The sequence below is a fragment of the Suncus etruscus genome, chromosome 16 (genome assembly GCF_024139225.1).
Source record: "Suncus etruscus isolate mSunEtr1 chromosome 16, mSunEtr1.pri.cur, whole genome shotgun sequence".
Taxonomy (NCBI): Eukaryota; Metazoa; Chordata; class Mammalia; order Eulipotyphla; family Soricidae; genus Suncus; species Suncus etruscus.
Window position 1 is genome coordinate 79,616,998 of NC_064863.1, and position 25,650 is coordinate 79,642,647.

General features: G+C 36.4%; 1 protein-coding gene across 1 annotated transcript in view; it reads left to right on the top strand.

The window, feature by feature from the left end:
• The window catches only part of CCSER1 (coiled-coil serine rich protein 1), an 809,928-nt gene that overhangs the window by 179,775 nt on the left and 604,503 nt on the right, over window positions 1-25,650 (top strand). Inside the window, exon 5 of the mRNA XM_049790093.1 lies at window positions 3,746-3,953. Coding sequence (XP_049646050.1) covers window positions 3,746-3,953 — 208 coding nt within the window. The remainder of the gene's footprint in view (window positions 1-3,745; window positions 3,954-25,650) is intronic.

Genomic DNA, 25,650 nt, shown 5'->3' on the forward strand with positions numbered 1-25,650 from the left:
AGAAATACAGTTAAAAATCTTATGATAGGGGCCTGAGAAATAGCACAGTGGTGGGGCATATGCCTTGCATGTGCCTGACCTGGGAGGGACCAGGTTCAATTTCCAGCATCCCATATGGTCCCCCAGCCTGCCAGGGGCAATATCTGAATGCAGAGCCAGGAGTAACGTATGAACGCCACTGGGTGTGGCCCAAAAACCAATCAATCAACAAACAGTTTAAAAAATAAAAATCTTATGATAAAGGAATTCAGGATGCACATTTCCAATAAATGAGTATTTTTAGATAGACAGTATTTTTAGAGAATATATGAACACAGCCTATTCAACAATAGTCTCTTGTGGCTGGAGCAGTGGCTCGGCGGTAGGGCATTTGCCTTGCACGCAGCTGACCTGGGGGGATTACCATTCTGTCACCCAGTATTCCATATGTACCTCCCAAGCCAGGAGAGATTTCTAAGTGCATAGCCAGGAGTAACCCCTGAGCGTCACTGGTGTGGCCCAAAACAAAACAACAAAAACAATAGTCTTTTCTTTGTTTTTAATTTTTAGGTTCTAGCATGCCAGTTTCTTAATGTCAAATCAGACCTTTGTGCTAGTTTTGGAATTATGCAAACTAAGATGTATTTTAACATAACTTGCCTGATCCTTTGTGAACTGATATTCAAATAATAATAAGATTTCCATTGGGGCCGGAGCAAGGACGCAGCAGTAGAACTTATGCCTTGAAAGCTGCTGACCAGGGTTGAATCCCTGGGTGTCCATATGATCCCCCAAGTCAGGGGCCATTTCTGAGTGCATAGCCAGGAGTAACCCCTGAGCGTCAATGTGTGTGGCCCAAAAACCAAAAAAAAAAAAATTCCAAAGTTAAGTTTCTGATTTTGCTCTTTAGAAAAATATCACTTTTCTTCAAATATACTTATTAAACTTTGACAGATCTTTGTATGTAGGCTTTTTGTTACTCTGTACAGGTAGAGCTAACCTTTCCATTTTCTCTCATTGAAAATAATTGGGGGAAAGTGCTTGGGATAGAACATCCAAAACTTACTCAGCTCCTCAAATTTTCAGTGGGAATAGTGGGTACATTTGTTCTCTTAGAGAAAATGCACTACAAGGACAAAAAAAGTGATTTATAGAGGTCTTTTTATTTGTTTAAGTGAAGCATGGAGTCAGAAAAAGGGAAATAATCCAACTTCCCTAAGGTGGTGTTATTTAAATTTTTTAAATCATCTGATTATATGTAAAATTTCAGGAAGGGTGGTAGTCATGAGTTTTAGTAAGAGTAAAGGGGCTGGAGTTTCAAAGATTAGGCTCCTATCTGCTTTATCTCCCTTATAGTCTCTTCTCTCAAAGATGACATCATAGGTTTTGCTTGTGTGTGTGTGTGTGTGTGTGTGTGTGTGTTTCTTTTTCTTATTTTATTTTTCTGTGCTACACTCGGTGACTGTCAGGGGTTACTCTTGGCTATGCTCTCAGAAACCATTCCTGGCTAGGGGGACCATATGGGACACCTGGGGTAGAACCGTGGTCTGTTGGGTCAGCAAGCATGCAAGGCAAACACCCTACCACTGAGCCATCCCTCTCTGTTTCTTTTGTAGTCTGGTAACAATGATCACAATAATGTCCTACAGTTAATGTTGGGAATCTGTCTGCTTTCGTAATTCCTCAGGCCACAAAGTCAAGAAAGCTCAAAGTTCATTGTAAAAGTACACATTTGAATACATAGGATGGGATCCAAAACAGAAGGCCATTGATCTTTGTATTTTTCCCCTGATTTTATTGGGTCATGTCTATGATCATTCATTCTTGTAAATTTTTTCTTTCAAAAAGGTGGATGTTTCTTCAAACTCACTCAGTTACGTATGCATGAGCTTATGCAGTAATCAGATTCTGATTGCAGAGCAAGAGAGATATTCACAAAACCACATCATCACTGGGATAATATTCAATGCAATTCAATAGTCATTGAATGAATTTACACTCCCCTTTGGCTCATGATGGACAGGATTGTTGAACTGCTAAGGAGAGGAGACCAGTTTTCCCAGATCTGTGGGGAGAGCCTGAACTTTCATTGGCTTGTATTGCATAACCATGCTTTTGGGTAACTGATATCTGTCATCCCTGCTCATTCCTAATCTGCCTATCATAATGAATGATGGTTTTCCTGTGCAAAGTCACTGACTCCTCCCTCTACTATTCCTCTGTCCCTTCTGCTGCTCTTGACAGCTATAAAACCCACATGATGAGATCTTCCTCAAGATGGAAGTAAATTGTAAAGAATTGGTTCTCTTTCTCAAATGTATCCAAAGACAATTTTGTCTGCATATGGCGTGCAGTGAAAATATTGTCTATTTTAAGTGTTAGACACTTAAAATCACATCACAAATAAGAGGTCAGAAGCATTGTACAAGATAGCTGTGGATGCCTTTGCATCTGAGTCATATTTCTGTTGGGAAATTCAAATCACTAATTGGCTAATTTTAATTAGAAATCGTTCTTATCAGATCTATTTTCCCTGTCAAAAGTGAAATATTTTCAGATATGATCATTTTTCATTTGTGAAATAAAGTTTTGTATTAATGACTAATATGTTAATTGTATCTTAATAAGCCTCATAAAGTTAGCTACTGAATTCTGTGAATCTTTGTAGCTTTGGCCTCTTTGCTTCCAGGAAAGAGTGTGGCTACTTTAAGTAGTTGCAGGGAATGCCATGATTTCCTCTTGTGGGAATGGAGATAAAAATTTTTGCAGTATTAAAAAGAATAGTTCATGCCATTTTCTAGGTGTGTTGCTGAATAGTTTAACTACCTTAAAATTTCAGCTTTGTTCTCATTGTTATCTCCTCAATCTTTACAATCCTTTACCCCTGAGCACTGCTGGATGCGTCCAAATACCCCAATTTTTAAAAAAGATTATAAACTAGAACATAATATGATGCATTTTTCATGTATTCTTATGATAATAAGATTGATTACTTGTTAAACATGCTAATTGCATAGTTATGCATATTTCATTTCTTTTGCTAAATAATCTACTACGCAATTCACTGAAATAATTCACAGAATGATATTTTTACCAAATTTCTATTCAGAGTCTTTCAAAATCACTAACATGATCATTGATTGCTTTAGTAATTTTTTTGATTTTTTTGGATTTTGTTCTACACCCGGCGATGCTCAGGGGTTACTCCTGGCTATGTGCTCAGAAATCGCTCCTGGCTGGGGGGAACCATATGGAATGCCAGAAGATCGAACCATAGTCCTTCCTAGGCTAGTGCCTGCGATGCAGGCGCCTTACCGCGTGCATCACTGCTCCAGCCCCTTCTTTAGTAATTTAATTAATAATTAACAGTTATTTTGATTTTATCACTTTCTTACTCATTTTAAATTTTTGTTACTTTTCTGCATGTCTCAAAGAATTATTCCAAGGAAATTCTCTTTCTGTAATTTTTATTGACTTTCATTTTTAGAAGAGAAAGCCTTGTGCAAAGCTTTGTTGTTATGTGTAAATGAAATATTTGTTGGGGAAAAGAATCACATTCTAAAACAATGATTGCCAGTGGATATTTATCACTCAGCATGCAGTTCACTGATTTTAAAATAATGCTCAAAAGTTTCAGAAATTTCAAAACCTAAATGATGAAAAATTACAATGCAAACATTTTTTGCTTACTATTGACATTGATAGGCATCTTAGAAAGGACTTCTAGGGATTCTAATGGTTGTCTGTTTTTGTTTCCCTTTGCTAGGAGCCTGTTCCTGAAACTAACAAAAGACGCTGACCAAGAAGTCAGGGGATCCCTTGCCAGCCGAATGCCCAGCAGTCCTTCTACAGATGGCACATTGCCAGGGGTAGAGGAGAATGGAGGCATAGATTCTCTACCATTCAGGCTTATGCTACAGGACTGCACGGCTGTCAAGACTTTGTTATTGAAGATGAAGAGAGTTCTTCAAGAGGTAATATTTTAAAGAGGCATTGTTTTCAGTGCAAGCAGGAATGAACATGCTAGACCTGTGGTCAAGTGGTAGGTATTCTCCGGGATCTTAGCTTTTCCAATCCAAGTTAAAAATTGGGAATGTGACTTTTTAATGTGGTATCTTTACCTTTAAAATTAAAACATAGGCTGCCTACAAAGAAACAGAGAGATATAGTTGACTTTTCCTTTGTATGTATCTATGTTGATGCTATTTTTCTTTCAGTGCCCACTTACTGTTTACATTATTCATCTCTAAAGTCTAGTGTATTTTTTCCTTTGACAAGCTATTTCTAGGAGAGTTAAATAAAGTCTTATACAATTTTTATTTTTTTTTACTTCTTACATTAAATAAAAATCAATTGTTTCCTCACCATTGATTTTTTTGCACACTCTACAACAAGAAAACATTTCTCTTCCTCTAATATTTTGACTGTGTCTCTTAAATTCCAATAAGTAAAAGAGATGTAGAAAATTCAGCTGTGATGTATTCTAAACATGATCTTTGTAAGTAAATTTATTGTACACAAAATTCTCCTAGTGATTCAGACTGTTATATGTTTTGTTTGTTTTTATTTTGGGGAAATACCTGGCAGCACTGAGGGATTACTTCTGGCTCTGAGCTTAGAAATAGCTCCTGGAGCACTGGTTTTTTTTTTTTGAGCACTTTTTAATGTGCCTTTTGACCATTTGTATTTCTTCTTTGAGAAAGTGTCTTCATTTCTTTCCCAATTTTTTGATGGATTTAGATGTTTTTTTTTTCCTTGTTAAGTTCTGTCAGTATGTTGTACATCTTAGATATTAGCCCCTTAAATGATGAATATTTGGTAAATAGTTTCTCCAATTCCGTGCTTTTGTATTTTAGTCAGTTTCCTTTGAGGTGCAGAAGCTTCTCAGCTTAATAGAGTCCCATCTGTTTATCTCTGCTTCCATTTGTTTGGAAACTGATGTTTTCTTCTTGAAGATGTCTTTAGACTCAGTGTCATGGAGTGTTTTACGTATGTGTTGTTATATATACCTTATGGTTTCAGGTCTGATATCAAGGTCTTTAATCCATTTGGATTTGATCTTTGTGCATGGTGTAGGACTTAGTTCGCTTTTTTGCATGTGGCTGTCAAGTTATCCTAATACCACTTGTTGAAGAGGTTTTCCTTGTCCATTTTGCATTTTTTGCCTCTTTTTTTTTTTTTTTTTTTGGTTTTTGGGCCACAGCCGGTGATGCTCAGGGGTTACCCTGGCTATGCGCTCATAAATCGCCCCTGACTTGGAGGACCAATGGGATGCCTGGTGATCGACCCCCGGTCCATCCAAATCTAGCGCTGGCAAGGCAGACACCTTACCTCTTGTGCCAGCACTCTGGCCCCTCTTGCCCCTTTTTCAAAGATTAATTGATTGTATGTCTGTGGAACATTCTCTGAAAAATCAAGTCTATTTCATTGATCTGAAGGTTTGTCTTTATTCCAGTACTATGCTGTTTTAATGACTAATGCTTTGTAAAACAGGTTAAAGTAGTTGGTGAAAGTGATGCCCCCTCATATTCCTTTTCCCAAGAGTTGCTCTAGCTACTCGTGGGTGTTTATTGTTCCAAAAGAATTTCAGGAGTGTTTGATCAACTTCTTTGAAGAATGTCATAGATATCCATAGAGAAATTTCATTAAATCTCTTCAATGTAGTATTTCCAGTTTAATGATGCTATTCCTCCCAAACCATGAGCAGGGTATGTGTCTCCATTTCCTGTGTCCTCTTTAATTTCTTGAAGCAGTGTTTTGTTGGTTTTTGTTTTTGTTTTTGTTTTTTGTAGAGGTTCTTTACCTCTTTAGTTAAGTTGACTCCAAGGTATTTGAGTTTATGTGGCACTAATGTAAATGGGGTTGCTTTTTTAATGTCCATTATCTCTCTAACATTATTGGTGTATAAGAAGCCCATTGATTTTTTTCCTTTTGTTTTTGTTGTTGTTTTTAAGACCTCTCACCAGTGCAACATTCCCATTACCAATGTACCAAGTGTCCCTCCTCCCCCCCCCCCACATCGGCCTGTACTGTACACAGGCTTTCTACTTCCCTCATACAGTCACATTTTGTTATGATGGTTCTCAGTGTGATTATTTCTATGACTGCACCCATCACTCTCTGTGGTAAGCTTCATGTTGTGAGCTGGACCTTCCAGTCCTCTTTTATTTTGTCTCTGAGAATCATTACACAAATGTCTTTTATTGTTCTCAAAACTCATAGATGAATGAAACCATTGTCTCTGACTTATTTCACTCAGCATAATAGATTCCATATACATCCATGTATAGGAAAATTGCAAGACTTCATTTTTTCTGACGGCTGTATAATATTGCATTGTATATATCTACCACAGTTTCTTTAGCCATTCATCTCTTGAGGGGCAACTAGGCTGTTTCCAGAGTCTGGCTATTGTAAACAGCCTTGCAATGAATATAGGTGTGAGGAAGGGATTTTTGTATTGAATTTTTGTGTTCCTAGAGTATATCCCTAGGAGTCAAATCTCCATATCGAGAAACCCACTGATTTTTGCGTGTTAATTTTGTGGCCTGATAATTTACTCTATGAATTTATTGTTTCTAGAAGCCTTTTGGTAGTCTTTAGAGTTTTCTTTCTTTCTTTCTTTCTTTCTTTCTTTCTTTCTTTTCTTCTTTCTTTCTTTCTTTCTTTCTTCTTTCTTTCTTTCTTTTCTTTCTTTTCTTCTTTCTTTCTTTCTTTCTTCTTCTTTCTTTCTTTCTTTCTTTCTTTCTTTCTTTCTTTCTTTCTTTCTTTCTTTCTTTCTTCTTTCTTTCTTTCTTTTTCTTTCTTTCTTTTCTTCTTTCTTTCTTTCTTTCTTTCTTTCTTTCTTCTTTTCTTTCTTTCTTTTCTTCTTTTTCTTTCTTCTTTCTTCTTTCTTCTTCTTCTTTCTTTCTTTCTTTCTTTCTTTCTTTCTTTCTTCTCTCTCTCTCTCTCTTTCTTCTTTCTTTTCTTTCTTTCTTTCTTTCTTTCTTTCTTCTTCTTTCTTTCTTTCTCTTTCTTTCTTTCTTTCTTCTCTCTCTCTCTCTCTTCTCTTTCTTTCTTTCTTCCTTTTCTATCTTTCTTTCTCTCTTTCTTTCTATTTGTCTTTCTTTCTTTTTCTTTCTTTCATTTTTTTCTTTCTTTCTTTCTTTCTTTTTCTCTCTTTCGTTCTTTCTTTTTCTTTCTTTCTTTCTTTCTTTCTTTCTTTCTTCTTTCTTTTTTTTTTGGTTTTTGGGTCACACCCAGCAGCACTCAGGGTTACTCCTGGCTCCATGCTCAGAAGTCGCTCCTGGCAGGCTCAGGGGACCATATGGGATGTTGGGGTTTAACCCACCGACCCTCTGCATGCAAGGCAAATGCCTTACCTCCATGCTATCTCTCCGACCTTATCTTTAGAGTTTTCTAAATATACTATCATGTCTTCTGCAAACCATGAGAGCTTTAATTCTTCCTTTCCTATATGGATGCCCTTGATATCTTTTTTTGCCTAATGACTATGGCAAGAACTTCCAGCAGTATGTTAGATAGGAGTGATGAAAGAGGGCAGCCTTGTCTTGTACCAGAGTTTAGAGGAAAGCTTTATAGTTTATCTCCATTGAGAATATTATTTGCCATTGGCTTGTGGTAGATGGCCTTGACTATATTGAGAAAAGTTTCTTCCCTTCCCATCTTTTGCTGTTGGGGATTTGGAGAGAAAGGAACTCTCTTTCTCTACTGGTGGGAATGAGTCTTGTCCAGCCTTTATGGAAAACAATATGGAGATTCTTTAAAAAAAAAAAAAAAGGAAACTGGAGCTGAAGAGATAGCACAGCAAAAAGGCTTTTTCCTTGCAAGCAGCTGACCCAGGACCAATGGTGGTTTGAATCCTAGCATTCCATATGGTCCCCTGTGCCCGCCAGGAGAGATTTCTGAGCAAAGAGCCAGGAGTAACCCCTGGTGACACCAGGTTGGCACACACACACACAAAAAAAAAACACCCTGCAAATTCTTCAAATTGAGCTCCCATATGATCAAGCTATCCCACTCCTAGGGTTGTACCCTAGGAATACAAAAACCCAATACAAGAATACCTTCTGCATGCCTATATTCATTGCAGCACTATTTTCTTGATTGGAAACAAGATGAATGGCTAAAGAAATTGTGGTACATAGAAAAAAATAAAGTCATGATATTTTCTTATATATGCATGAATATGTATTCATTATTATTATTATTATTACTATTATTCTGAGTGAAATAAGTCAAAGGAAGAGAGATAGGCACAGAACAGTCTCACTCATCTATGGGTTTAAAGAAAAATTAAAGACACTATTGTAATAAATTTCCAAGAGACAACAGAGATGAGGGATGGAAGGACCTGCTCGGATATGGAAGCTCACCACAAAGAGTACACTAGAGTAATAACTATACCAACAACTATCATGACAATATTAATAAGAGTAGAATACCTTTCTTTTATACAGGCAGGCTGTAGGGAAGGAGGGTGATGGGGTCTTGGTGGTGGGAAATGTTGCACTGGTAAAGGGAGTGTTCTTTTTGTGACTGAAACCCATCTACAGTCATGTTTGTAATTATGGTGTTTAAATAAAGATATTATTTTAAAAAAATGAAATTACTCCTGGCAGGCTCAGGATTATATGGGATGCTGGGAAGAGAACCCTGATCCATCCTGGGAGGGCCAATCAAGGCAAATGCTCTACTGCGGTGGCTATAGCTCTGACCCCAGACTGTTTTATTTTATAGCTTTCAATGTTGCTTGATTGCCAAATATTAAGATCTTAAAGCTTTGAGAATTATCAGAATACAGATAAGTAAATATATATGTGTCCATTTACTAACATAAAGAGATAAGCCCTAAACATTGTTAATTTACACTTCTGACAGCTTTTTTTAATTGATACTCTAATTTGATGAAAACCAAAGTGTAACAATCTTCAAAATACTTTTGTATTCCAACAATAATCTTTTTTTATGTAGTTATGTTTTACTTTTTTTTTTTTTTACTAACAATATGACTACTAAGTGTAAAGAAGTTTTTTTTTAACATTTTTCTTTCTTGGTGACTTTTCACATTCTTTTGATCACATTTTTACTTCATCTCTATAAAAAAGAAACTATATAAAATTAACTGATGTTTTGTTTTAAAGTATTTTCAAGTGTTTTAAAAATAATGGATTAACAAAATAAATATAAGAACTTACTATAATTTCCCCCAATAATAGTACTTTATGTGTTCATTATTTTTCATTTGATGTTCTGTCTTTTTGTTGTTGTTGTTGTTGTTGTTGTTGTTTTGGGCCCACATCTGGCGACGCTCAAGGGTTACTCCTGGCTCTGTGCTCAGAAATTGCTCCTTGGTCAGGGTACCATATGAAATTCAAGGGATCAAACCCAGGTCTGTCCTGGGTCAAGCCACATGCAAGGTAATGCCCCACCCCCCGCTGTGCTATTGCCCTGGCCCCTAGATGTCCTATCTTATTAGAAAAGTGTATTTAACCATAAAGTATGAAAGTGAAATTTTAAATCTTCTTTGCAGTCATTTAAAAGACATTTTGAAACTATTTTATTGGATGTAAGATTGACCCATTTTTAAGCATTATAGTATTTCAACTCTTTTAAATATTTTTTGTTGTTGATAATACTGTGTTGCAGTGCTAGTTTAGATTGGTTAGAGTTTAGCAGTTATGTTATTTTTATTCTCCAACTTGTAACATTTCCACATTACCTTTTAAATGTGTTCAAGTAAATAAAATATAATTTGCTTTTTCCCTTAAATTACAGATTTATTAATTCTAATAACAGTTCAATATTATATATTTTGTTTTTTTACTGTAATTATTAAAGTATTTTAATTAAAATAGATGAGGACTAATATATATTTTCTATTTGTACTACCTGTCCTATACTACTAATTTAAACTCCTTTGGATTAAATGTTTAATCATTCCAATTATATATTTTATTAGATAATTAGTTATTCAAAGTTTAAAAACTTGTTTAGTAAATTTGTTTATCTGTTTTTTGCTCCAAGAATCCCAACTTTAAATGATTATGTATGACTTTCTTTTTTTTTTTTTTTTTTTTTTTTTTTTTTTTTTTTTTTTTTTTTTTTTTGGTTTTTGGGCCACCACCACCGTTTGACGCTTCAGGGGTTACTCCTGGCTATGTGCTCAGAAAATCGCCCCTGGCTTGGGGGGACCATATGGGACGCCGGGGGATCGAACCGCGGTTCTTCCTTGGCTAGCGCTTGCAAGGCAGACACCTTACCTCCAGCGCCACCTACCCGGCCCCTATGTATGACTTTCTACATAATATTTGGAACTTATAAACACTCTAATTTATTTAACAGTCATATTTTGACCATCTATTTTAAATCTATTGCTTTATTGTTCCTTCAGTAATATTGATTTATCCTGATAGTCATAATCTTTAACTTGACCCAATTCTAAAATTATGCTTCCAGATAAAAAAATAAAAACGAAATTTTGGGGGGCCAGCGCAATAGTGCATTTGCCTTGCACGCAGCTAAACCCGCCTCCAATCCTGGGTTACTCCTGGCTCTGTGCTCAGAAATCGCTCCTGGCTCAGGGTACCATATGGGATACTGGGGATCAAAGCCATGTCTGTCCTGCTCAGCCGCATGCAAGTCATATGCTCTACCGCTGTGCTTTTCTGCTCCCAAAATTTCTTTTTTATTTTTTTAAATATTTTTTTATTGAAACCAATGCGAATTACAAGTCTTTCACAGTTGTATTTCAGGCACATAGTGACAGAGAATTGAGGCCATTCCCACCACCAGTATTGACCTCCCTCCACCATAATTCCCAGCATATATTTCATACCTCCACCCTTAGCCCCCTGGACTCCCAGTGTAACAGGAGTATATCTTGTCGAGTATCTTGTAATAGTTTATAACTATATATAAATTTATATATATATATAACTATAATTATATAGTTTAGAACTATAGTTATAGTTGGGGTCTCTTGATTCTATTTTTATTAACTTTGGTTTGGGTATTTTGTTCTGACCATTTTTTATTCCCAATCAATGCTCCTGAGACTGCTTGGCCCCTGGATCCCACCTACATTTTTTTTCTCAGTTTGTAGGAGGACATAAATATTTGAGATAGAACAAAATGATTCATGTTCTTTGGTTCTGTAAAAAAAGGCGAGAACCCCTGTCTAGAAGCTATAAATAAATTATTAGGGGGTTGGAGAGATAGCATGGAGGTAGAACATTTGCCTTGAATGCACAAGGATGGTGGTTCGAATCCCAGCATTCTATATGGTCCCCTGAGTCTGCCAGGAGCGATTTCTGAGCATAGAGCCAGGAGGAACCTCTGAGCGTAGCCGGGTGTGATCCAAAAACCAAAAATAAAAAAAATTATTAAAAGAAGAAAAGGTGGGGTCGATGTGACTTGTTGTTGTTGTTGTTTTCCTTGCATAGGTGCAGTAAATATTGGGAAAATTAGAAAGGAAATTCCCTTGGCCTAAGAGATATAGGGTATTTCTTCCCTTGAAGCATACCAAATATAAGACCAAATACAGGCTCAAGGCATGTTAGATATCAAACCTCCATGTCTTTCTTTATGGTGCCAGGAAATGTTCTGCTCAGTCATGGTTATCAAAGTCAGTCTTCTGTAATTAGAGATCTTGGTTTTTGCATAGATCCTAGAGTGATGTCTTTCTTTATGATTCAAGGAAAAGTTCTGATCAGTGGAAGTTTTTATAGTCAGTCTTCTGTAATTAGCAATCTTGGTTTTTGTACATTTTTTAAATGTCCGTGATCCATTGGAATGCTAAAATTTTTCCATGATCTCTACTTCAAATATCAAGGTTATCCTTAAAAAGAAAAATTCTTTTTTTTTATTTTAAATATTAAATATTTAAGAATATTAGTTCACTAAAGAGCAATAATTTACAGATATTGATAGTTGGGTTTGGGGCTATTTTGACACCAATCCCACCTCCCATGTCAGCTTTTCTCCATTAGTGTTTCCGTGCTCAATCTTTACCATTTTGACAGGCACATTACAAAGTACAGTGGTCTCTGGTCACTGCTTAGACCTAATGTTTTCAGTAATTTGAGTCTGTGCTTTGGCTCTATAGCTATTTCACTCTCCCAGTGTAACTTCACACACACACACACACACACACACACACACACACACACAATTTCTTTTCTTCTCTTTCTCCTCTATACATTCAGGATTCTGGGGGTGATTTTGATATCAACTCTTTGCTGCACTACATTTTCTCATCCAGTTTTTCTATATGCCAAAAATAAGTGTGATCATCTTTTGTTTTTATTCCTTCATTTATTTTAATCCATTTCTAAGCAGTTCACTGCAATAAAAATCTTTCCACTTATTGAAATAGCCAGAAATGTTTAATTGTATTTGGCTCTGGCTGTTCCTTTGTTAATAAGAAAAACTTGAATCTTTGTGATAAAGTTAGTGTGGCTTGCAAAGTCTAGTGTTTGTGTTATATGGTAACTTCAAGAAAAAAAAATCCAGTTTCTTTTGTAATCCACCAGACCCAAGGCAGATAAATAATTTGTGGTTTGTTTTTCTTAGCTCTTTGTTAAGAAAAGTCTTTTATCCTTCAACATTTTATACTTCAAAACTTAATCATTTTATGTGTAACTCCCCAAAAAATCTAAATGTAGCTTCTGTTTTCATACATTTTTCTATGCAATATTCCATATGTAATTTTCTCTTCGAAAGAAAAAAACCCATTTTGGATTCTTTTGTAAGTAATTTCAAAATAGAAGATCTGGGTCTGGGTATGAGCATTTGTAAAGTCCTGAGTTATCATGCAGCCGGATAGTTTAGTTTTGGTTAATCCAGAGAAGAACAGGTGGAATTCTGCACTGTAAGAAATATTGAGTAGTCCTAGATTTGTCCAGGCTACTGGATTGTCTAATATTTGCTACCAGATACAAACTTCAATTGCAAATATGCAGAAGTTTATTAAGAGTAAAAACAGAATTAAGGGTGCTTTACAGGGCAGGGGTGAAATGATGCCTGCAACCGCACCTTAGATTTTAGAGGGTCTTTCCACAGTAAGCGATGCAGTGTGATTAATAATTAATAGTAAATGATGCTGTTTTTCTCTTCATTGTTAGTCTGGATAACAGTACCCTGAAATCCCTATAGGGAATGTTGAGAGACAAGCTTGATACTTGATAGGCATCCTTTTGGCTTGATTTTTTTTTTTTAGCTGGGCCCTTTAGAACTCAGACTCTACTGCTGGCTTCGATGCCTCGGGCTTGCTGATACTTTCTTTGCCATAAGGATTGCTTCTGTTCCCAGCTTTGAGATGTTGTAGATTCTCTCTCTGCCTTGGCCTACTGAGATTTGTAAACAATTGTAAACTGTCTCTACGGAGTATATTTCACAGTATACTATATTTTAGGACAGCAGAGTGATGGAGTTTTAAGGTGGTTTGAAGTGGAGTTTCTCCTGACAGCTGAGAGGGAAAAGATACCCTCTATTGTTATCCCTGAGTATGACTGGCACTACCATTGATGGTGTGATCTTAGATATTCTGAGCACTGTTGAGGGTGGCCTCCTAATAAATAAATATATTAACAGGCATGTAAAACTGGAAACTCCAGAAAAACACTTGAACAATATAGAAAAATGTTGAGACAAAAGGATCATCAAACATCAGACATGTACTTTTTGTTGTTGTTGTTGTATATTGTGTGTTTTTCAGGCACATCTGGCAATGCTCATGGCTTACCCTTGGCTCTGCCCTCAGGGATCACTCCTTATGGGGTTCAGAGCCATTTGAGGTGCCAATGATCAAACACATGCAAGGTAAGCACACTGCTTGATGCTGTTAGCTGCAAGCAAATCTGCTCTGCAAATCTCTCTGCCTCTATATTGCTTATTTTTATGATCCAGGCAGTTACTGAACTTTCACTACCTCTTCATTGAGAGTAGTTTCTCAGCTTACCATTACCTTAATTTGGGTAAACTCTCAGTTCACTAGTGCATTGATGATTGCCAAGTCATTAGTGTTCCTTTCCTGTGAAATTCAGTCATATTCTTAAATTAGCATCTATTTATTCATATTGTCACCAATATTCATGTAAATACTTCGTTGTACTTCTTCTCTAGTAATAACTGAAAAAAGAAATGGCAAGTCCAATTAAAACTCTGCATTTGTTTAAAGATGCAATGAACATTTAAATATACTGGCAGTGAATATATTCTTTATGAAGCAGGCCATTTAGTTTGAGTCTCCTGAGGTTGATCTCCCATAGCTCTTTACAAATGAGAAATATTAGAATGGTGGGGCCGGAGAGATAGCATGGAGGTAGGGCATCTGCCTTGCATGCAGAAGGATGGTGGTTCGAATCCCGGCATTGCACGTGGTCCCCCGAGCTTGATAGGAGCGATTTCTGAGCGTAGAGCCATGAGTAACCCCTGAGCACTGCCGGGTGTGACCCAAAAAACAAAAACAAAAAAGAAATATTAGAATGGTAATATTAGAATTAAAATTAAAATTAGAATGGTAATAGGAATGTGGTACCATTTCTAACTTTAGTCTTTAGTCTTTTTTGTCTTTTTTTTTCCCTTTTTTTTTTCCTGCTGCACCTTCTAATGCACCTGGCTCTGCACTCAGGAATCCCCTGGTAATAGTTAGGGACCCAGAGATCTAACCCAAGACAGCCATGTGCTGACAAATACCCTACCCACTGTATTATCAGTCCAGCTTTTGCTTCATAGTCTTAAGTGATTTGAAGTGAAGAGGCTATATTAAAGAGTTCTTGATATATTAGTGATCCAAGATGATGCTATTTGCCTCATGTTCTGTTTCTGTATACTTCAGCAGAGTAAATGTTATGTACAATCTTTTAATCATGAGTTTGACTCTAACAATAATGAAAGATTTAGTAAGTTTCATTTCACCCATTTAGGTAATATTGAAATCTTACTAGGTCAGAGAGATAGCTCAGCAAACTAGAGGATTTGTATGCATGGGTTTGTATGCATGGGTCAAAGGCTGATTTATATCCCAGCACCATATGGTCCCCACAGTACTCCAGAGGATCCTAAACTCTGAGCCTGAAATAGCCACTGAACATTTCCAGCAATTGCCCCAAATCCAAAATTAAATGAATTATATATCTACTCCCAAATTAATACTAAATAGAATTACAATATGATTTTTCTAAAACTTTCCCATCTTGTGATGATTCTTTCATCCCTAGCATGAACCCCACTTTATCAAGACTATGTTTGGATGTTAAAGCGATATTGGTTGAGTGTTCCCCTTCTCCTTACATTGGTTGAAAAGTTTAGTCATGGTGATAGTTCTTTTTCGACAGTTTAGAAATCTGGTGTAATCATATTGGTTTTGCGGCCAGAGCAGGTAAGGTACTTGATCTGCCTGCAGACAAAACTGGGTTTGATTCCTGCCAGGAGTAATACCTGAGTGCAGAGCCGGGAATAACTCCTGAACATTGATGGTTGCCAACAAAATGAAAATTAACAGACAAAAAAAAAAAATTATCTTACTCTTGAGCTTCTGTTTGTAGGAAAACTTCTGCTAACTTTTCTAGTTTCTGTACCTGTGATTGCTTCTTCCCAGTATTATTTTAGGTTTATAATATTCAAAAAACATGCATATCTTTAGCATTGTCTACTTTCTTTCATATCGATGATTATAGTTAATTTTGGGGGTGGTGTTTAGGGCGGGGCCACACCTGGTAATGCTCAGGGTTACTCCTGGCTATGCAGTCAGAAATTGTTCCTGTCTTGGGTGACCATATGGGACACCAGGGGATCGAACCGCGTTCCATCCTTGGCTAGTACTGGTGAGGCAAACACCTTACCGCTCTGTGCCATCACTCCGGCCCCATATAGTTTATTCTTAATGATGCTTTTTCTTAGATATTATATGCTGCTTTCTAAATAGAATTCCTAATTCTTCTAATCAGATTTTCTTCTTTACTTATGGTAAGTCTGCTAATGAAAAAAGTGTAAGTTTATTGATATTTATTTTAAAATCATCTTTGATATTGTCTTTATTTTTTAATTTTCTTTTGATTTTTTTGTTTGTTTGATTTGTCTTTTCTAGTTTATTTAGGCATAAAATTTGATAACATTTTAAACAATTTTATTTTAGGGTCTCAGAATAATAGTAGTAACTAGTAATAATTCCCTGTTAATCTGAATTTGGCTATGTTGTTCATTCTTTTTCAGTAATGTAGCATATTATTTACTTTTAGTTCCTTCTTTTCTAGTATCATTTTTTTCTCCTTAGATTTGCTTTATTGACCAATGGGTTTATCAGATTCATGCTCTTAATTTCTGCATTTTTAAGGCATTCTTATTTTCTCTTGGAGTTCTTCATATTTATTTCAAAATCATGCTGTTTCATTCAGAAAAGATACTTGACATCACTTCAACCTTCACATACTTATTAAGAATTATTCTAAATGATAATTAGGAACTTTCTGTAGAATCTGTTTATTAATTCTATTGGCAATCAATATCTTAAATCATGGATTGAAATGATCTGAAGGTCAGTGATCCATCGGAAATCTAGAATTTTAATAATTAATATTAGTCATTCTTAATAATATGCAATATTATAACAAAATATAATTCTTTTTTTTTGTTTTCAATTTTTAGTATTTGGGCTACACCCAGTGATGCTCAGGTTACAACTGGCTATGCAATCAAAAATTGTTCCTGTCTTGGGGACCATATGGGACACCAGGGAATCAAACCGTGGTTTGCTCGAGGTTAGCACATGCAAGGCAAATGCCCTGCCGCTTGCACCACTGTTTCTGCCTCAACATAATATAATTCTTAATAATAATTCTTAATGTGTAAGGAGACCAGAGCAATAACAGAGCAGTTGGGCATTTACTCTGCATGTGGCAAACCCAGATTTGTTCCCAGGCACACAATATTGTCCTTCACAATTGCCAGGAGTAATTTCTGAGTGCAGAGCCAGGAGTAATCCCTGAGCGGTCACAAGGTGTGGCTCAGATGCAATAACAGGATCAACAAAAAAGTATTTTTCTATCCTTGTGAATTTTTCATGTGCATTTAAAAAGACTGTATAGCCTATTAAAGAGGAATATTAGTTTATATATATATAAAGTATCTGGTATTAAGTGTATGCATTTTGTCTACTTTGTATATTTAAATAATCTCTTTTATGCATTACTGCCATATTCCTTATTATGTTTGCCTGATCTGGCTTTTGGTAATGTAATTAGTGTACTGAGATTCTTCTTATCGTCCTATCTAGTGGTTACCTTAACCCTTGGAGTTTGTCATAATTTTTTTTAACCTTTTTGGGATTTGGATATTTAGTTTCACACAGTGAAATCCGGGGTCACTCCTATCTCTGCACTCAGGAATTACTTCTGGTGACACTTGGACAACCATATGGGATACTTGGGATAGACCCTGACTCTAGGTGGCCAACTAGTAGTAAAAGGCCGGACAAGGAGTTGCATGCAGAAGAAAAAATTAAAGTCAGATAAAGAGCCTGTCTCCAAATGAGTAAAAGCAGAGATACACAGAGAGGATTATATTAAGCTGAGAAGCTTTTGCACCTCAAAGAAAATAGTGCCTAGGATACAAATGTCACCCACAGAATGGAAGAAAATATTCACCCAATAACCATCAGAGAAGGGTTTTAATACCTAAGATATACAAGGTACTGAGAGAACTTAACAAGAAAAAAAAGCATCCAATTCCATCAAAAAATGGAGAAAAGAAATAAAGAGACAATTCCTCTAAGAAGAAATACAAATGGTCTAAAGCATATAAAAAAGTGCTCCAGGTCACTAATCATCAGGGAGTTGCAAATCAAAAAACAATGAGGGACCATCTCACACAACAGAGACTGGCACATAATACAAAGAACAAGAACAGTCAGTGCTGGTGAGGATGTGGCAAAAAAGGAACTCTCATTCATTGCTGATGGGAATGCTGTCTAGTCCCGCCTTTATGGAAAACAATATGGAGATTCCCCAAAAGACTGTAAATTGAGCTTTTATATGATCCAGCTATGCCACTGCTAGGGATATACCCTAGGAACACAAAAAACAATACATGAATCCCTTCTTCACACCCATATTCATTGCATTGCTATTTACAATAGCAAGAATCTGGAGACAACTCAGATGCCCTTCAACAGATGAATGGCTAAAGAAACTGTGGTACATATACATGGAATATTATGCAGCCATCAGGAGAGATGAAGTCATTAAATTTTCCTATACATGGATGCACATGGAAACTGTTATGCTGAGTGAAATAAGCCAGAGGGGGGGGGGAGAGACACAGAATAATATCACTGATCTATGGGTTTTAAGAAAAATAGGGCCCGGAGAGATAGCACAGCAGCATTTGCCTTGCAAGCAGCCGATCCAGGACCAAAGGTGGTTGGTTCAAATCCCAGTGTCCCATATGGTCCCCCGTGCCTGCCAGGAGCTATTTCTGAGCAGACAGCCAGGAGTAACCCCTGAGTACCGCCGGATGTGGCCCCAAAAACCAAAAAAAAAAAAAAAAAAGAAAGAAAAATAGAAGACATTGTTGCTATAATGCCCAGAGATGAGGGCTGAAAGGGATGGCTCACAATATGAAGTTAGCCACAAAGAGTATGTATGACTAAAATCAAACTACAATCATGTTTGTAATCACAGTGCTTAAATAAAGATATTACAAAATAAAAGAAAGAGAACCTGGCATAGAGCAGTAAGACGTTTGCCTTGCCAGCACTAGCCTAGGACAGCCTGCATTTCTATCCCCTGGAGTCACATATGGTCCCCCAAGCTAAGAGCGATTTCTGGATGCATAGCCAGAAGTAACACCCCTAAGTGTCACCAAGTGTACCCCCCCCCCGCTAAAAAAAAAAAGAAGAGACTGGTCAGGAAAAGGCTAGAAAACAATCTTTTAGCTGGGGTTGGTAAAATTGTATGCATTGTTTCATTTCAAATCAGTTTCTAAGCAAACCCATCTAGGTAGTTAAATGAACACTTAATTGTACCTATGACTGAGAGAACTTAAAGGAATTCAATAATTTGCGTGAGAACAGACTTCAAGTAGATTAGATGTTGAACTTATCTGCACACAGAATTTACAATGTTGATCTCATTTAAAAAGGAAAAGGTATCTATAAGTAAAGTAGAAACTGTGTTTAGGAAAGGATAGAACTAGTGAGAGACAGCGTGAGAAAGTGAGGAGTTATGATGGAGAATTAGAGAGATAAACAGAAAGCAGATATGAAAGGAAGGTGTGTTGCGTTTGCAATATTTGAGAAGTCAGGAGTGGATACATTACTCTCCATACTTAAGTAATCTGCAAAGAAAGTCCGAAACTTAGAATTGCTTGAGAATCAGTGACAGAACTGGTCTTAGCAAATCTTAGATCTTTGAATTCTATAGCACATATGTTTCAACTCAACCTTTTATGTTCCTCATTACTTGCTGTGTCTCATAAGAGTCAGAAACAGTACTGTAGATGAAAACAAGTTGTGGCAGTATGTAGTACAGGAATTTCAGACTTGGACTTTTAATCATGAACACTTTCTTAACCTGCCTCATATTCTGCACCTACAGGAAGGATAGGATGACCACAATAAGCATTTTATTACATAGCTGTGAGAATTTCACAAATACATGAACCACTAGAAGCCTGAGTAGTTTTGACTTTTATAGATGACTACAATTTCTTCTTACTTACAAATATTTAACTTAGATAGAACAAGCAAAAGATAAAAACATGTTTTTCAGTCTGAGGACTGCAAAAATAAAAACAACAACAACAACAACACAATATTAACTTCTTAGAGGTCCATATTTCTGACTGTAAAATAGTGTCAAAAGAATGAATGGAAACAGTTTAGAACCTAAAGTGATTTTCTTGGATCTGAAGATGCCATTCAGTAAAGTAAGTGCACTTGCCTGATGGATTACTTAATTTTTTTAATAAAAAGTCACAATCTTTTCGAAGTAAGAAATAGATTTCTTGAGAAATAGATTTGCCATTAAAAACAAAGAGGGTCAAATGATTTCCTTGGCATAGTAGTCACAATAAATATCTTCTCATCTATAGCGAGACAGAAAAATTTATACAGTTCTGTCTGTTATTGGAAATCTGTCCCTGTTTTAGCTCTTTCCACAATCACCCTTCCATGGGGAATTTCCCAGGTACAACTCAATTTACTGCAAGATTATACAGTTTTTCCATAAGAAAATAAACTTTTCAAATGCTCCCTGTTGCCATTTAGAATTCAAACTACAAAATTGAAATTTTGAGATCTTTTGAATGCTCATTTTTTGCTATGTGAATTGATGTCATAGAATTAATTTCTATTATTTTACTAAGTAAGTTTCCAAAGTTATCAGTATTAAGCTGGCTCTCTTCTTTCTGTTGCTTGTTTGTTTGTTTAGAGGGCCACACCTGGTAAAGCTCGGGGTTACTCCTGACTCTGTGCTCAGAAATCGCTCCTGATGAGGAGGACTACATAGGACTTCAGGATCGAACCCAGGTCTTTCCTGAGTCAGTCATGCAAGGCAAATGCCCTACTGCTGTGCCATCGCTCCAGCTCTGAGGCTAACTCTCTTAAATTAGTTAAAAGGATGATGTGAGACAGTGTTTTACAATAAAATGATTAATATTTAAATAGATTAAATTGTTCCCAGATAATTATATTTCAGATATCAAATAAATTGCTCATTGTGATTTTGCTCAGTTTTTTTAATTTGAGACCAACTTTTCCTAAATATATCTATGAAATTCATGTCATTATTTCTAAGTTTTATTCATGTATTGGTTATTTAAAACATTGAGCACTGATACGCACATCGTGCTTTGCTTGTCATTTTATGGGATCTAATCGTATTCAGTGTAATTCCTGCCTTAAGACAATAATAGAACAGAGGAAATAAAAATATTATTATTATGCAAGTCATAGTGTAATAAGGGAAATACATCTGGGAAATACAAAACAGATTAACTGAAAAGAAGAATAAGATTGCCAGAAGTTTAGTGGTCAAAAAAAAATTTTTTTTGCAGATACATAACAAAAAAATTAAATTAAAATATAGGGCAACATGATGCTCTGTGACTCATTTTTATAGATAAACTCACATAGAAAATGTTGACACATAATGCGGTACTTTTAGTTGATAATTATGTTTCATTATCTCTAATAATTTTCTGGTTTTCTTATAAAAAATAAGTATGCTAGAAAAGGGAAAGGAGATGCTGGAGCAGTGGCATGTAAGTGATAAGGCCTTGCTTGTGGCTGAGCTAGTAGGCCCATGGTTTAATCCCCCCAGCATCCCATATGGTCCCCCAAGCCAGGAGCAATTTCTGAGTGTATATCCAGGAGTAACCCCTGAGCATCACAGCGTGTGGCCCAAACCCCACCCTTCAAAAGGAACAGAAAAAAAAGAAAAGAAAAGGGAGATAAAACAAGAAGTTTCTAGGCAAGATTGTGGTATACACTGGTGCTTAGTTTATACCAGAATTCACATGTCATTGATTCAAAGGTAGGTTATTGATAATGTTATAGGTGATACTCTTTCCTTGTAGACAAATGTAATTTCTCCAAAGGAGAAAGTAACATGAAACTATATACATGAGACTAGTTTTCAACACTCATAGTAACCAAATCTCATGAAAAAGATAGAGAGAATGCAATGAAAAGGTTGGTTTTTTTTTTTTCTAGGGCTTTTCAAATGTTGAATTAGAACCCAATAAAATTCTAGAAGAAATGAACACAATTGATTACATATGTCTGAAATATCTACTGATACTCCAGAATGTGAATTCTAAAATATATTAAGAAAATGAGGCATTTATATCTTAAGCTAAGTAATATGGTAGAAGCCTGGCATCAAGCAGCAAGCCTGGTCTCATAGAAGAATGAGGAAGATGAGATAAGTGTGTATCACGTGCTCTGGAGGGAACTGATTGACCTGCAGTAACTCCTTTCCTGACAGAATATTTATTTCCAGTAAAATTCCTAATTCTGAATATTTCCCCCAATTATATCCTGATAAAGTAGTGGTGAAAGTTTTTTGGGAGTCTGCAGGATCTCAGTTAACTATATATATAACTCAGAAAAATCCATATCTTGATGTGAAATATTTTGGGAAGATCACTTAAATATCTCTGGGCATCTTATCCTTAAGAATTAATATGTTGGGGCTGGAGCAGTGGTACAGCAGTAGGCCATTTGCCTTGCACATGGCTGACCTATGATGGACTTCAGTTTGATCCTAGAGTCCCACAGGGTCCCCCAACCCAGGAGAGATTTCTGCATAGCCAGGGGTAACCCCCAAGCATCACTGGCTGTGGCCCTAAAACCAAAAATTAAAAAAAAAGAAAGAAAAGAATGAATATGTTATTTAGATGTTCAGAGCAAGGGCATTTTTATTTTTTTAATTTATTTTTTTTAATAATTATTTAAGCAGTAGGAAGCCTGTCTCAATTACAGGCAGGGGAGAATGGAGATGGGGGTCATTGGTGATGGGAATGATGGGAATGTTGCACTAGTGAAGGGGGTGTTCTTTATATGACTGAAGCTCAACTGCATTCATATCTGTAATCCTGATGCTTAAATACATTTTAAAAATAATTAATTTATCAATGTGGTTACAAAATTGCTCACGATTGAGTTTCTGTCCCAGAATGTACACCACCCTTCACCTCTGCACATTCCCTGCCACCAAAGCCCCCAGTTTTTCTCCCACCCCACCCACTCACCCAAGCCACTGGGGCTGGTATGGTATTTTACTTCTCTCTCTCTCTCTCTCTCTCTCTCTCTCTCTCTCTCTCTCTCTCTCTCTCTCAGGTTTGCACTATTGTTTAAAAAGGGATACCATGCATATCACTTCAACACTGAGATGCTTTTTTTTGTTTTGTTTTTGCTTTGTTTTGTTTGGGGCCACACCTGGTGGGGCTCAGGGTTACTCAAAGCTCTGTACTAAGAAATCAGTTTAGGCAGGTTTGGAGTAAAATATGGATGCCACGGATTGAACCAGATTAGCAACATGCGAGGCAATCGCCTTCCCCTTGTGCCTTCACTCCAGCCCCATGCACCCTGTTCTCGTCCATAGTGATCAGTTACAACTATCACTGTCATACTGGACATTTCTCTACCCTAAGGTCACTCACTTCTCTTCTCGTTGTGGCAACTTCCTACCATGAACTGGTCATCCTATTCATTGTCTCTATTCTCTCTGGACATTATACCATATTATCTTTTATTTTTTTATATTTTACAAATGAGTGATATTATTCTATGTCTATCATTTCACTCAGCATAATTATCTCCACATTTATCCATGTGTAAGCAATTTTAATTTTTCCAAACAGCTGCATAATATTCCATTGCATACCACAGTTTCTTTAGCCACTCATCTGTTCTGGGGAACAAATGGGAACATCTATGTTGTTTCCAAATTCTGACTATTCATGATTAATAAATGCTTCAAGGAATATATAAATGAAGACTTCTTTGTGTGTGTGATGTCCATGAGATATAAGCTAAATTATCTTCAAGGATGAAATACTGGACTGGAGTGTTAGCATAGTGGTAGGGCATTTCCCTTGCATGTAGATGATTTGTACAGACCAAGGTTCAATCCCAGGCATCCCCAACAGTCTCCCGAGCATACCAGGTGCAATTTCTAAGTACAGTGCCAGGAGTAACCCCTGAACACTGCCAGGTGTGGGCCAAAAATAAAATAATGATAAACAAAAAGGATGAAAAACTGACCAAGCAATTGGAAGCAAAGATAAACAAAAGTGACTACATTAAATTGAGAATCTTGTTTACTTCATGAAAACAGTGACTAGGATACAAAGACTAACTATTGAATAGGAGAAAGTATTCACCCAACAATCATTAGAAACTGTGATTATTATCTAAGATATACTAGGACTGATAGGACTTAGCAAGAAAATACATGTAACCCAACCCAAGAATTGGAAGAAGAAATGAACAAACATCTTCTCAAAGAAGAAATACAGATTACCAAAAGGCACGTGAAAAATGTTCCAGATCTCTAATCACCAGGGAAATGCAAATCAAAACAACAATGAGATATCATCTCATTCCATAGGGAATGGCAAAGAACAAGAATAAACAGTGCTGGCATGAATGCTGGGAGAAAGGACTCTGATTCACTGCTGGTGGGAATGTCCAATGGTCCAGTTTTTTTGAAAAAAATATGGATTTCTCAGTAACCTAGGAACCCAAAACACAAGGACATATTTAACTGGACACTAACAGACATCTCAAATATTTAGGATAGAAATGTTGCAAGATTCAAACACTGACCCCGAAAAGGAAACTTCCTGTGGGATAAAAGTACCCTTCAGTAGGAAGGAAAGGGGCTAAGTATGTTGATGCTTTTAAGAAGATGACCATTGAGAATGATCTTCATACATCTAAAAACTAACAAAAGACCCATTTGCCTTGTAAAATATTTACATAAATGTGTACAGATAGATATATATATGTACACTTAAATATGAATGATACATGTTTACATATTTAATATATCTCTACATCTCTTTAGACGCATGTAAAAGAAAGAAAAGAGTACTTGTCAGGACACATGATGACCACAACCTGAATAAGGGGCAACTGTCATCCTTAGAATAAAAATGTTAAAATGCAGATTGAGACAGGCCTGAATATGAGGATGCCTAAAGGACAATAAAAAGTCTGGATCCTTTTTATTTTTTAGGTCACTCTTAGGAATCCATGAGGGCATCAACTTATTCTCTAAACAAAAATTATAATTGACATTTAAGAAGATAAAATTTTGTTAATTACAAATGATTTAATGCATCAAATCTATAACCTGGAGGTTGCCTTGAGATCAAGTTCCTGATGCGACCGTGTCATCTTGGGGTGTCTCATCTTTCACACAGATTATATGCATAGTATCCATCTTGTATTGTGATCTTGACACTGCTCTACAAAGCTCATTTCTAGTCCTTTACTGCCTCCGTCCCAACCATTATTTCCCCCCATTTACCTATTTTGCCTTCAATACTGTACAGGTCATTCAGAGACCAAAATCTTTGACTGAACTTAACACTCAGCCAACTATTTCAAAATGTCCCCTCTATATATTTGTTTGCTCTGTCCTTCTCTTTGTTATTTATTAAATAAGGAAGTCTGTAAAAGTGTCCCTCTATTTTAAGTTTATGTTAGAACCAAGTCAAGGGGATTGTTGGACTTGGACTAGCGTCCCCATAGGCACCAACCACGCCATGTGGCATTGTTCTCCAAGGGAGAACATTCTTCTGCAAGGGAGAGTGCATCTTTCTTGGTTTACACATATTGGACTATGAACAGATGCCTATGGATGTGAGTTATGGTTCCCCAGAAAACTTTCCCCTGACCCAGGTTGATTGAAAAGCAAAGCTTAATACTTTATGGAAAAGTGACATTGTTTAACATTATTAGAAATGTTTTTCAGTGGGTTGTTTCATAAGAGTAGCATATACTTAATAACTATAGATGTGTAAGGTCTCAGAAAGCACACTGCTAGGTTCACTATCTGTGTGATCCTGAATAAGTTATTTCCACTAATCCAATCACAGTTTCCTCATATTAAAACATTGATATGAACAGTGTTTCCGTTATGTGATTGATGAACATTGAAT